General features: G+C 46.8%; 1 protein-coding gene across 1 annotated transcript in view; it reads left to right on the top strand.

The window, feature by feature from the left end:
- slc6a3 (solute carrier family 6 member 3) overlaps positions 1–15,025 on the top strand; it is a 145,996-nt gene that overhangs the window by 104,841 nt on the left and 26,130 nt on the right. The window contains exon 13 of the mRNA XM_072509504.1: positions 9,511–9,611. Coding sequence (XP_072365605.1) covers positions 9,511–9,611 — 101 coding nt within the window. The remainder of the gene's footprint in view (positions 1–9,510; positions 9,612–15,025) is intronic.

Here is a 15,025-nt window from a genome sequence, read left to right on the forward strand (position 1 = left end):
GGATGGATTCCTTACTGTACTTGTTGATACCTTTATTTGAATAAGCTGTCTGCCCCTTAGAAACTGACAGTACCAGGCACAGTTAAAAAGGAGATGCCACCTGGTGAAGCTATAACACAAGACCACGTGCAGGATAAGCAGCAGGAGGCACAACTAAGCAATCGCAGATCAAGTGGGTCAGAACTAAAATCTGCAGTCCTGCTCCATCCAGTCAGGAATGGTGGCAGACAATAAAACAACTAACAAGAGGAGGAGGTGCCATAAATATCCCCAACCTCAATGTTGATGAAGCCCAGCATGTGAGTGCAAAAGACAAACTGGAGCATTTTCAACCTTCTTCAGCCAGAAATGATGAGTGATTAATCCATCGTGACCTTCTCCAAAGGCCCCTACCATCACAGAAACCAACATTTAGCCAATTTGATTCATCCCTTGTGCTATCAAGAATTAGCTGGAACACAAAACTGTCTGTCTGTCTCTCACTCTCTCATCACTCCCAGAGTTCTGAGATATCTCGGGATGCAGTCAGTGGAGCTGGTGATTTTACTAAAAACTGCGCTGGAGGAGCACAGACTCCAGCAGCCGCGAGAGGCAGTGCCCAGGGAGAACCCAATTCCAGGAGACCAGGGAAGCACAGGGCAGCTTCAAGGGCCGGCCACAGTGCAGTCTGAACAGTGGGCTCAAAGTCGAAGACGAAGGAGACTGAGGGCTTACCGGACTTGAGTGCCCCTCAAAGGGATGCCAGGCAGCATGCGCCGCCTGAGACTCCACCTCGATGAGACAACTTCTGGAGTCCTTCTGGAGTAACTTGTTAGAATGGCCAAGTGGTCTAAGGTGCCAGACTTAAGGAGTGTGTTTCCTTGCCTTGTTTAATCCTGATAATTGCTGATCCCTTTTTAATTTCCTAGTCCTGACATTCCCTTTTTCACTGCAAGCCTCACAATGTCTGCAAGACCCTTCTGCAATTGACATTTCCCAACTTTTGGGTGGCACGGTGGCACAGTGGTTAGCACTGCTGCCTCACAGCTCCAGGGACCCCGGTTCAATTCTGGTCTTGTCTGGAGTTTGCACATTTTCCTCATGTCTGCGTGGGTTTTCATCCGGGTGCTCCGGTTTCCTCCCACAGTATAAAGATGTGCAGGTTAGGTGGATTGGCGCTGCTGAATTGTCCCTTAGTGACCAGGGATGTGCGAGTTAAGTGGGGTTACAGGGTTGCAGGGAGAGGGCAGGAGCCTGGTTAAGGTGCTCATTCAGAAGGTCGGTGCAGACTTCCGGAATGGCATCCTTCTGCAATGTAGGGATTCTACGATACTGTGCAGTTTTGATCTCCTTATTTCTCCTGGTCTCCTGGGTGGCACGGTGGCATGGTGGGTAACACTGTTGCTACACAGCTCCAGGGTCCCAGGTTCGATTCCCGGCTTGGGTCACTGTATGTGTGGAGTCTGCACATCTTCCCTGTGTTTGCGTGGGTTTTCTCCGGGCGCTCCGGTTTCCTCCCACAAGTTCCGAAAGACGTGCTGTTCGGTAATTTGGACATTCTGAACTCTTCCTCTGTGTTCCTGAACAGGCGCCCGGAATGTGGCGGCTTGGGACTTTTCACAGTAACTTCATTTCAGTGTTAATGTAAGCCTACTTGTGACAATAAAAGATTATTAACATTAATTAAGAAAGGATATAACTGTATTGGACGTACAGAGAAGGTTTATTCGACTGATTCCTGGGATTAAGGGGTTGTCTTATGAGGAAAGGCTACAGGTTGGATCTGTATCCATTGAAGTTTAAAAGAATAAGAGGCCATCTTATTGAAACATATCAGATCCTGAGGGGGACTTGACAGAGTGGATGCTAAAAGGATGTATCTTCTTGTGAGCGAGACTAGAGCAGGGGTACAAGTTTAGGATTTAGTTAAGACGCAGATGAGGAGAATTTTTATTTGCTTTCTCTTAGAGCATTGTTAGTCTGTGGAAAGTCCTTCCCCAGAGAGCAGTGGGGGCCGGGCCATTAAATACCCCGAAGGCTGAGTTAGACTTCTGACTGACATGAGAGCCAAGGGGTATCGGGGGTAGATAGGAAGGTACAGCCCACAATCAGATCAACCGTGATCTTATCAAATGGCAGATCAGGCACGAGGGGGCAATGATATACTCTGCCTCTTCATTTGCATGTTCAGATGTTCGAATGTATTTAAAATCATGTTTCCACATGAGCGAAGACACCTAGCACAACCTCTGGTGGGATTTTCCCATCTGTGCTCTAAGTGTGGTGGCATGCAGGAAGAACAGCGTTTCTCTGCCGAGCACAGTGGTGTGCTTTCATGCTGTATTATCCGATGTAAAAACCGAAAGCAGACCGGATTGTGGGCAGGTGGCCTCTCATTTACCCGCCTTGCTGTGACCGTGGCTGTCCTTTCCTCTGGGCACTATATTTAAAGCGCAGCCTCAATGTCTCCAGGCCAAAGTAGCTCCATGGAAAATGCAAGGAGAGTGCGGTTAGCAAGCTCAGTGATGTTGGGCCATGTGCTGGACACTGTTGAGCCCGGATGGAATGTCCTCTACCCCAGTGATGGTCGAAGGAGGTCCATCAATGCCACCACTCCAGCTTGGGAGGCGATGGCTTTGGTGGTCAATGCAAACATGGCGCAGAAGAGGTCGGCAGTCCATTGCAGGGAAATGATGAATGATCTCATTCGTCCTGGCAAGGTAAGACAACCATCTCATCAGCTTCAACTCACACATTCACAAGCCCATCAGAACTTAGCAAGATGACACTCCATAGAGATCTCACACATTGCCAGCTGAAAGGATATCATCACTCACTCTGTCACACATAGCATTGCATTTCCATCTGGCCTCGTGCCCTGAAGTCATGGCATCCTCATCCCGTCCGCTGCTCCACTCACCATGCACACAAGGCAGGCAACCTTATCACCTGCCTTAATATGTGTCCTTCTCACAATCTCTCCATTTGTCTACACGCATGACAAGCTCGCACACATTAGGAGAGAGAGGTCCCAGAGTGGGGGTGGAGCATCTGGAATTAAGGCCCTCACTCGAGATGGCGGCCACAGACACGATGGGCTGGAGGGCCACTTTCTGTGCCTAAAGTGCTATCGCACTGGTCAGAGAGGAGAGGGATTGTGCATGTGGCAATGGCAAGATGGGCAGCACCAACCCGACTGAGGACCCGTCACCAGCTCATCTGAGTCCATTCTGCTATCTTCCAGTCTCCTGCCATGCTTAAGTAATCTTGGCTCTCAAAGGAATCTCTGGAAATGTCTGTGGACATCATCCAGTCAGGCCCTCATCTCCAGACCTGAACACACTTGGAGGTAGAAGAAGAAGAGAGCAGCATTGAGACCCATCACAGCGCAGAGGCACACACTTCACCAAGACTTTGTTCTCGAGCAGTCTCGCGGTCACAATCTGGTGAACACAACACACCTTCTGGTTCACAGCAGGTGGAGGCAGGGACATCTGGAGCTCGAAGGACTGCTGGAGGCTCTGATTCTGCTGAGTCCAAGTCTGATTACAAGCCTCCGGACTCAATTCTAACTCAGTTCGTGGAACTTCAGCGATAGTCAAGTAAATGCCAGGAAGGATTGTCAGCTGCTTTGCACAGATTGCAACAAATGATGTGGAATTCATCTGTGTTAAGTCTGAGGTGAAAGCACCGGCATTTCAATACTGGTAGGATGGCAGCTGCCATGGACACCTTGGTCCAGGACAAAGCTTCTTCACTGTTACAGGAGCAGCACTCTATCGTCATTGATGGCATCCATCATTGGCTATAAAGGGAGCGGCAGGGCAACTCAGTCTCATTCTAGCTTCCCCTTCCCTGAAAGGAGTCAGCCATGGACCCTCAGCCACCCATAGAAAGGAGGACCATTAGCTGGGCACCCCAAAGCTATCCACCCAGGTGATTCAAGGAGACTCCAGCCGATCCTAATCCCCGCTTCCTGTGACCCCGTCAGCTCCAGCTCCACAGCCTGAGGAGGGTGAACCTGCTCCTCAGCAGGAGACCCAAAGTCGGCCACGGCCATCCAATTCTTGGCCCTCCAGAAGATACCCAAAGGATCCATAGAATCCCTACAGTGCAGAAGGAGGCTCTCTACCTAGGCCCACTCCCCTGCCCTTGCCCAACTTTGGACCCTAAGCAACAATCTAGCTAGGCCAATCACCTAACCTGCACATCTTTGGACTGTGAGAGGAAACTGGAGCACCCGAAGGAAAGCCATGCAGACACTGGAAGAACGTGCAAACTCCACACAGACAGTCACCCAAGGCGGGAATCTAACCGGGGTTCCTGACACTGTGAGGCAGCAGTGCTATCCACTGTGCCACCTTGCCGGCCCACAAAGTTATCACAGGCAACAGGGTATAAGAGCCAGCAGGCTGCCTTCGCCTCTGCTGTGGATGTCAAGAATACATTAAGACATGGAGGTGAGGTTAGGAAAATTTAAAAATATTAGGAGCACAATGGTGGCATGGGTGTTAAACACGTATATTTTGTGCCAATGTTGTTAGAATACCACCCATTTCACAACTTGTGTGCATGTCTCCTCTTTGTGATCAGCCGTGTGTTGTCCATTAGGTTTGCCACATTGGGCCTAAGTTCCATTTGCAGATGATAAATCCATTTCCTCCGGTTGAAGTTGTCAGCTTCCACACCACCACAGTGTGAGTGAATACTCACGTCATTTCCAACATCACTGATGCCTCGTCCTTAATGCCAAGTCTGTTTGTGCAAAGAGATGTATTCACATGATGGGCTGCTTGATGTATTCTTCATTCTTGTCTGTTTAAGCCTCACCTGCATTATTGTAAGGTGAAAGTCATGTGTCCATTGAGACATGTGTTAAACACATGGAGATGGGTCATAGATCCTCACACTCCGGCTGGATTCTCCGTTTCAGCGGCTAAGTGCCAGCTGAAACAGAGAATTTGCGGCCGTTTTATGATGCCAAAATCGGCACTGAACCCTCACCGATTCCGGGACCAGTGAAGGGCTAGCAGCGGCGCTGGGTGAAACTCCCGGCTCCCACGCCGAAAACGGCCGGAGGATGGCCGGGTCCCTGGCTGCACATGTCCACGCCGATGACCTGCAGTGGTCGTGTCGCACAACATGCCGTCAGACATGCGCAGGCCTGACCCGCAAAATGCGACCCCATCCCCACCAGTACTCCCAGCCCTCGTGGAAGCGTCAACCGTGTGGCCAGGAACTCGGCCCATCGGGGGCGGAGCATCATGGGAGGGCCTGCCGATGACACGCCAATGACGTTACAACAGCGTGCAGCCCACGACGTGGTGATGCCATTTCGGAGGGGGCGGAGACTCGAAAACTGGTGTCAAACCGGCACCGCACCCGATTTGGGTGTCGGAGGGATTCTCCGCCCGATCGCCGATTACAATATCGGTGTCGGGCAACGGAGAATCCCGCCCCATATTTATTTACTGTCATCTGGCAGGATTTCCTGTCTATGAAATCTTACTCATACCCTTGCATGTATCCGACTCTCGCAGTGCTCAATTGATAAGCTCAACGACAATCGGAGCACCTTTCCACATTTAAATGCTGGATTTCTGACCTGCCTCGAAGGCACTTCATTTTGATGGTGCTCCAGCCTTCAACCTTCTGCATTTCTAACTTTGCAGTGTCTGTATTTCGGCCACAAGGGGCCTTGTCTCAATGTAGGGATGCAGAACTAAGTCTCTCAATTTGTGTAGCCTCTCCTCCCCATGCCGGCCCTGAGATCACTGAAGATAAATGCAAATGGTCATCTGGTGTGATCAAAGGAGCCTTGGAGCATGCTCTGTAAGCACAGTTAGTAGCTTCTGACGTTTTTGAAGGTACCAATTTAGAGCAACCCAGATAGTAATTAATCTGAGAAGTGCACTTTATTCTCAAACAAATGTTATCTTGAGTGGTTCATGCTGTGTTTGCATTTTGCAATTGGCAAGGGCCAAGTATAGCCATGAGGGTGGACTGGCTGTGAACTTTGTGAACCTAAAGTGTTCTAGATCCATGGAAATGTCAGGATGAATGAACGCCTGGAATCCTAGAGTGACAGATGCCAACGTCATGGAGGAGAAGGGGGTACAAGGGATCACAAGATGTCAAAATTGAATTTGATTGGCATAACACCCCCTCTTGCCTTAGCCCAACTGTAACCTCTCATTGAGGAGACAAAGAATGCATTGTCCTTTTTGGCAGATGGATCTCCTTGAGAAGCTTTGTCAGACTGAAGGCACACAGCTACATGCGCTCTGAGGATTGTGAACAGCTCCTGCTTCTATGACTTACATGGCAACTGCGGTGCTGCAGAGACATAACAAGAGGGTCTGCCTTCTGGCCTGTGATGCTGAAACACCCTCGTCCAAGATGAACCTCCTCTCAACAAGGAAACATGTTACCGAGCTTTCATCATCCTTCAAAGGACCAGGACAATAATTGGCAGAATGGTTGAGAGCTCGCTCTCCAAAGCATGGTTGCACATATAGGGTTAGCAACGCTGGACCATGAGAGAGGAACATGTCCAAGCAGATGCAGGCTGCTGCTCATATTCCTCATCTTGATATTTGGTGGCTAGGAGGGCCTTAAATGCACACCTGCCTTGTCTGGTTCATGGTTTAGCCTCTTTCCCTGCAGCTTTGTCTTCGGTGAACTCTTCAACCTCATCCCTTTCAATGTCTTCCTCATCGGAGGAGATGTACAGCTCCCCCATGTGTGCATCTGGCAAGTTCTCCCCACTTTGCACCACCGCATTGTGCAACATTCAGCAGATGTTGATAATCCAGGAAACTCTTTGACGAGTGCACCACCAGATCTGTCAAGGCATAAAAACCACATCTTCAAGATGCCAAGACATCATCAGCCAGGTCGATTGTGGATACCGTTTGTCGTCGAGGAGCCAACCCTGGATTCTTTCTGGTTCCTCGAAGATGTCAGCGACCTCGAATCTGTCCGAGGTGCATCAGTGGTGGCAGCATCCTGGATATCTCGCATTACAATGGCGTTACGATTCTCAACCCACCCGGTGACCTCCCAAAGCCCCAACTCGCCTATTAGGGGGTCCTTGGGCACCCAGCCCCCTGCCTCACATGGGCAAGTTACCCCCAGGCCTGATTCCCAATGTGGGAACAATGCCAGCCTGGCAGTGCCAGCTGGGCACCTTCGCAGTGTCACTCTGGAACCCAGGTGGCACTGCTAACCTGGCAGTGCCAAGGTGCCTGGCTGGCACTAGCAGGGCCAGGGTGCCACTCTGTCTGGAGGACAATCACCTGGGGGCCTCCAATTCCCTGGGAGACCTCCCCCCGGAGACACCCTCCAAGTGCTGTTTTGCCTGGTCTCTATTTGTGCGGACCTGTACTGTACAGCGCTCACCTAAGGTCTCCGAGGCGAAGGGGTTAGATCCCAATGCCTCGGGTAGACCAAGTGAGCTGCATATTTGAGTGAGATTAGCTACTCACTTCAATATGCAGATTTGCCAAATACTGAATATGCTCACAATGGGTGGATCCAGATGGCGATGTCTCGATAGTTGGTTGAACGGCACCTCTCAGACACTTCCTCCTATCTCCTCCACCACCAAGTATCAAGCCATTGTTTCCAGGACTGTCACTGTCTGTGTGGAGTCTGCACGTTCACCCCGTGTGTGTGTGGGTTTCCTCCAGGTGCTCCGGTTTCCTCCCACAATCCAAAGATGTGCAGGTTAGGTGGATTGGCCATGCTAAATTGCCCTTAGTGTCCAAAAAACGTTAGGTGGGGTTACTGGGATAGGGTGGAGGCATGGGCTTAAGTAAGGTGCTCTTTCCCAGGGCCGGTGCAGACTCGATGGGCTGAGTGGCCTCCTACTGCACTGTAAATTCTATGATTCTATGACTACAGCTCTTCAGACACCACATCCCGTAAGGACTCCATCCCATTCTCAGAGTTCCTTCGCCTCCGTCGCATCTGTTCCGAAGATGCCAGTTTCCAAAACGGTGCTGCCGACATGTCTTCATTCTTCCTTAATCGTGGTTTCCCATCCACTGTAGTCGACAGGGCTCTCAACTGGGTCCGACTCATCTCCTGCCCCACTGCTCTCACCCCTTCCCCCCCTCCCAGAACCAGGATAGGTCCCCCCTGTCCTCACTTCTCACCAGCCTCCGCATTCAAAGTATCAGTCTCCAGAAGTTCTGCCAACTCCAGCATGATACCACCACCAAACACGTTTTTCCCTCACTCCCCCTGTTAGCATTTTGCAGGGACCATTCCCTCCTGAAAATCCTGGTCCGTTCCTCCATCATCCCCAACATCTCATCCTCTTCCCATCGCACCTTCCCACGCAGTCAAAGAAGATGTAACACCTGCCCCTTTATCTCCTCTCTGCTCACCATCCAAGGTCGTAAACACTCGTTTCAAGTGAGGCAGAGTTTCTTCAATCTGGTCTATTGCATTTACTGCGGTTTACTCTACATCGGAGAGACTAAACGCAGACTGGGTGACTGCTTTGCCGAACACCTTTGGTCTGCCCGCAAGCAGGCCCTCGACCTGTTGCTTGTCATTTCAACTCACTGTCCTGCTCTCATGGCCACATATCCGTCCTTGGCCTGCTGCAACATTCCAGTGAAGCCCAGTGCAAACTGGACGAACAGCACCTCACCTTCCGATTAGGCACAGTACAGCCTTCCAGCCTTGCATTCATCAACTTCAGACTGTGAACTCTCCTCCACTTTCATCCCATTTTTATTTCTATCAATTTATCTTCATTTCTTCCATAGATCTATTTTTCCCTCACCAGTGTTCCCCCTCCCCCCACCCCACTAGGGCCATCTGTTCCCTGTTCCTAGTTGCCCTTTGACACACTGCTCACCTTTGTTCTGCCATTCACACATTCTAATCTCTTTATGTGCCACTATCAGCACCCTTCTTAGCCTTAATCACCACCATTTACATTCTTTTTGTCGTTCTGTCCACATCTTTGTCAATATCCCCCTATCGCAGGCCCTCTATCCAGCCCCACTGTTCCACAACTCCCCCCCAACAGTATAAATCTGACCCTATTTCCAGTGCGCTCCAGCTTTGACAGCCATCCAGACTCGAAACGTTAGCTCCCTTCCCTCTCCACAGATCTGTCAGACCTGCTGAAAATGTCCAGTATTTCTTGTTTTGTTCCAGATTCCAGCATCCACAGTAATTTGCTTTTATCCTAAGCTCTGCCATCCCCTCCCTAAATTTCTCTGACTCTCGACCTCTATTACCTCCTTTTAAGACGTTCCTTTAAACCTACCTCTTTGGCAAACCTTCAGGTCATCTGCCCTAATATCTTCTTATGTTGTTCAGTGCCAAATATTTCTTTATTGCCCTCTTGTGAAGCACATTTGGGCTTATTAATTACATTAGAAGTGCTATTTAAATACAACTTGCTGGTGTTCTCTCCCCTCCGAATGGGACACGTTTGTGAAATACCTGACAAAACTGCCACAGAAAACAATCTTTGCAGCAGAGATTGATCACCAATTTCTTTTCTAGGAGTTGATCGTTTCAGCAATGATATTGAGAAAATGACAGGGGAAAGACCTGGCTTATACTGGAGGCTGTGCTGGAAGATTGTCAGCCCCTGTTTCCTTCTGGTGAGTCAAAATGAATGCATTAAAATTAATTTCAAGATGTGGATATCGCTGGCAGCTTGAGCATTTATGACCCATCGACGTCGCCCTGAGACTAAGGTGATACAACTGTGTGGCATTCTAGCTCATTTCAGAGGGAAACTGAGAGTCAACCATGTGGGTGTGGAACTGGAATTACAAAGAGGCGGAATCGGGTAAGAACAGCCAATTTCCTTAGTTGAAGAACATGAAGAAACCAATTGATTTTCACACCAAAAATCCAAATAAATCAATCTGACTGCTTCATGATTACAAATACCAGCTTTTTATTATTTGCCGAACTTTTTGAATTCTTAGTCCAGTAATATAATTATTATATCACTATATTGGTTATATCCAAGTTTGTTTTCATTGTGAGAGACCAGAAAAGCTGTTGATTATCTACCCAACTCTGAAAGCTGAAGTATAAACATAGATTATGTTATCTGCAGACAGGTTTATGAAATTGTTTATAGGTATCCTAGCATTACAAGAATTGCCATTTCAGCCCAGTGAAGGATGCAGTCTGTCTTTGCTTTTGTTAGAATTACTGTACATGCTGTGCATGTAATTTATTCTACCCTTTTCATTTGATTGTTCTAGTTCTTTCTTGAATTGCTGACAGCTGCGTTATAAATTGACAAACATTTTTATATTGATTAAGATCAAATTAAAAAATTGTTTCAACTTCAAATAATTGGATTTTAAAAACTGACAGATGGTCTTTTTCCATTTACAGTTTTCAATCTATCTTTGTTCAACACTGTTTCAGATGCTATCATCCTGATACTTGTAGGTAATTAGGCTTAAATGGTAGATGGAACCACTTGTCAAGCAAGACTCCTACTCCGTCAGCACTTGTGTGCTGTAAAATTTGGATATGTAGAACAAATTTCCTCGGCTCTGCAGGTGCCATGTTGTGTTGCCAGTGTACACACACTTTTGTTGCTGGCTATGTCAGACATTCTTTTGTTGAGGATGTTGGTGCACATGCAGGGAGCAACCACTGGAAATATGCAGAGTAGGTAGATCATAAGAACAGTCAGCTGTAATGCTGATTTGACTCAGTGCTGCAATTTTAGAGTTTGTCATTCGGTTTACCATCCTTTCTTAATCTCGCACAGCTGAACATTTGTCCAGCAGCAGAGAGGAACACCCCCTCCCTGCCCCAACACCATAACCAGTAATATTTAAAGGAAACATCAACTACTTACAATTTGGTTACTGACTGATATCCACTGGCTGTTGCTAAGTCTGTAAAAATATTTGGTGGTTTCCAGAGTTACTTACATTTGCTGAACTCCACAGCATGGCAGATGCTGAAGGGCATTGTCCTGACTGCAATGATCCAGTTGCTCTCGGACTTGGGTGCAGTAATTTCCCTCTTCCTTGGGCTACAGCATGACGGGGGGAATGAGTCGATGCAACACAGAGCAGGACAGGCTGCTGAAGTTCAGAGGAGGAGGAGAGCGCGGAAAGAGTTCTTCACAGGTGACTATGTCCTCTGAGAGTCTTCAGGGAGCAATTCTCCGAACTCTACCTCTAAACCAGACTTTTACAATTCACTAAGGAAGTCCTCACTAAAGGTCTCTTCACTAAACTCTGCCAGTTACTCCAGTCACAACTGTAGCCTCAGTTTATGGCAACATCAGCATTGTCAGTACAGTGAGAATGACTATAGCAATGTGTTCCATGAATGCTGAATACATTATATCCTGCCTTGCCCATTAGAAGCAGGCAGAGTGAGCACATGGTTTCCTGAGGGTTGAGACACCATTGACACATGTTGCTTTACAGGTACTTCATGTCAACCCTGAGTTGTCCTGCACCCAGAAGCAATTCCTTCAAAGTCTAGTTGGCATGCTGGCATAACTAAGTTATTTTGTGGGTCAATACCAGCGTTCTGGCAGCAATTACAGTGCTTTAATTGTGTAAATTTTGTTGTGCCATCTTCATCTGAGCCACCATAATAAATGAGAGGGTGAATATTAGATGTCAAGGGCTATCCACTGACCACATGGCTGATTATTCTAGTGCACACCTTTTGAACATATGAGCAGCATGAGTATAATGAAAGCTATAATATCACACAGAATGTGCTCAAGCAGATCACTGGGTGTTTAAACAATGCTTACAATGCCTGGAGCCCTCTGGAAGAGCTCTGCAGTACTCTGCAAAGTGTACATCAAAATTTGACTTGTTGCATGCTTCATGACCTCACTATCATTAGAGTGCAGTCCTTCCCACTAACTGTAAACCAATAAGTTGAGGAGGAGGAGAATGAAACATTCTATTGTGTTAAGATCACTGGTCTCTACAAGATGTTTTACAATTAGATAATTAATTAACCCTACCTCATTACATATTTCCAGATCCAAAATAGCTTATTCCCTGAAATAAAAGCAAAATACTGTGGATGCTGGAAATCTGAAATAAAAACAGAAAATGTTGAATAAAAGCAGCAGGCCTGGCAGCATCTGTGGAGAGAGAAAGAGTTAATGTTAATGGACTTGAAATATTAACTCTGTTTATTTCTCCGCAAATGCTTCCAAACCTGCTGAATTTACCCAGCATTTTATGCTTTTATTATAGATTATTCCCTGTTTGATTCCACAATGTATTGTTCCCAAACACTTTCCCAAAAAGCTCTGTGAATTGGTCCTAAAGACTACCGTTGGCATTTTGATTTGTCCAATCTATACTAAGATTAAAGTCATCCATGATTGTTCTAGCAGTTTTCTTACAAGACCACAGTCTAGCTATAGGTAGAGGGCCTATAGAATACTCCCACCTTTACATCTTTCCTTGTTATGATCTCCTCCAAACTGATTCTTCATCTTAATCTTCTGAGCTAAGATCATTGCTCATCCTGCACAAATCACATCCTTTATTGACTGATCTACCCCATATCCTTTCTTTTTGCTTATACTTCTGAAATATCAGAATATTGAATACTCAGTTCCCAGCCACCTTGCAACTTGTAATGACTGTCAGATCATATCTACTTAGTTCTATTTGTGCCATCAATTCATCTATCTTGTTACGAATACTGTGTGCATTTAGATAAAGGGCCTATAATTTTGTCTTTTTACTATTTTTCTGTATTCTGACCATATTTGCTGATGCATCCATGTTTGTGCAATCTTCCCTTTCCATCACACTCTGTTTATCATTATCCACATATCCCCGGGTCACTGTCAGTATGGAGTTTGCACATTATCCCCGTGACTGCGTGGGTCTCACCCCCACAACCGAAAAAGATGTGCAGGGTAGGTGAATTGGCCACGCTAAATTACCCCTTAATTGAAAAAAAAGGAATTGGGTACTCGAAATTAAATTTTAAAAATCATTACCCACATATGATTAGCCTGCACTATTGCCTGTTTTTTTCTCTTTAACTTTCTAAATTTCCCTTGACTTAAGCCCCCCCCCACCTTTTATGTCATTAAAAGCCCCATTGCACACAAGCTATCTGACAGGCCTGTTACTGCACCAAACATTTTAGTGTGTTTCCTCATCATGCGGTCCCCATTGAAACCCTCGTCTGAGTCCTCTGCAGCAGAACTCACGTGTGACCGCGCCCACTAGCAATCTGACAGCTGTTATCCTCGCACTATCCTCTTCCCTGCCCTGGCTGCAGCCCACTTGTCCCAGGTGCTTTGCCACATGCAGTTCATGCGCCTAAACTATCCCCTAAAATACAGACAGTTTCAGTACCTGAGCTGGTGGCCATGAGTGTGAGTGCGAGTGATGATTTTTCTTCTTCAGCTCTACTAGCGCTTTCTCTTCTACTACTACAATACCAAGTCACAGTAACTGGTTTTCTGAAGGGGGAAATAACAAAAGCAGAGTTGTGGGGGGTGGTGGGGGCAAAACAAGAGGTGCATGCTTGCACCATCTGGAATTGGCTGTGAGAAGAAGGATTAAGTATGAGAAGTACCAGCATCTTCCATGGTTTCAGCCCTGATGCTGACCACATTCATGGCCTCTCCAATAATACTGAACACCATCTCCTTCATTGGGGTGAGGACATGCTGCCATGCCCATTCTACACTCTTTAGGTGCTGCTGCTAACAGTTATATGCAATGTTGCTCTGCAAGAGAGAGGAGAGTGTGGTGCAATATGTTTGGGTGACATGTTTGTCATGGTTGAATAGCTAGCAATGTGTACAGCTGTGAAATGTGGATTTGAGATGTTCAGGAGTGATATAGATTGGAGGTAGGTGAGTGATGGTGTTACGACACCCTGAGCTAGTGCACGGTCAATTCCAACCCCACTTGGTCTGGAGTCACAACACAAGTAAATTAATCAATAATTCTTAGAAAAAATACCAAAGTCTTTGGTCCTTGGCTGCCCAATAATTACAGTCACCAGGTTTGCAAATAAACACAATTTTTTATTAATGACCAGAACTATAATGGAATATGCAGTAAATACAACTAGTTAACTATTATCTAATTTATAATTCCCCCCACATTAACTTGCCCCACCCTCTACACACACACACAAGACAAACAGAGGAGGATAGGGGTAAAAATCATAAGTTTCAGACGGCTGTTACTACCACCTTTCTCCTCTACAAACTTTGCTTTCAGTTCAAGGTTCTCACATAGATTCATTCAGGTCTCTCTGTAGTATCAGGAATACAACACTCACAGCCTATCTGGAGAAAGAGAAAGATAGAGCAAGTTCTTGTCTTTTTTTGCAGCCTGTAATGGATCCTCTGTAGATCCATTCATTCAGGTTCTCCTCCACTTCAGAAATACAGCACTCAAAGCCTTTCTGGAGAGGGAGAGGGAGCAGGTCCTTGTCGTTGTGTGTCGAGGACTCAACTGCTCTCTAAGGTCTCTGAGAACCATCCCAGTGAGACAGGATCCAATCGTCACGTGTTACTGGGCAGAGTAAGGCTTTTTGGCCAATTCATTGGCCAATAAATTGAACCGAATCGCACCCCATCTCTCTCTCTGGTGTTGAAAAGTTTGCGATCTCCTTTCAAACTAGCAGATGTTTCCTCCTTTATCTCTGGATTCCTTACTCCTCTCTGCTGTTTGCCTTAAAGATATTAATCACCCATGGATCAAAAATGATAACAGCAAATTAAAAGAATGGGGAATTAAGGGAATAAGCCGGAAGGACCCTTACAATGGGGATATGGATCACTGAGCAGTGTCTGAGGCTGGTGATGTAGTTTGTGAGATATGGTGTTGAAGATTCATTCACTGACCTTACCCCTCACGTGAACTTCTTCTGACACTGCATTCATGCCCTCAGGGCTAGACCCATGGCATTACCTGCCATAGCTTTTTAGTCCTGTAGCCTTCTAACAGTTTGTCAAGAGAGCCTCTGGTCCCCCGTGAATATCACTCAAGACCTCCAGAGCAGCATCGGGAAAACTTGG

This window comes from Scyliorhinus torazame, chromosome 6 (genome assembly GCF_047496885.1).
Source record: "Scyliorhinus torazame isolate Kashiwa2021f chromosome 6, sScyTor2.1, whole genome shotgun sequence".
Taxonomy (NCBI): domain Eukaryota; kingdom Metazoa; phylum Chordata; class Chondrichthyes; order Carcharhiniformes; family Scyliorhinidae; genus Scyliorhinus; species Scyliorhinus torazame.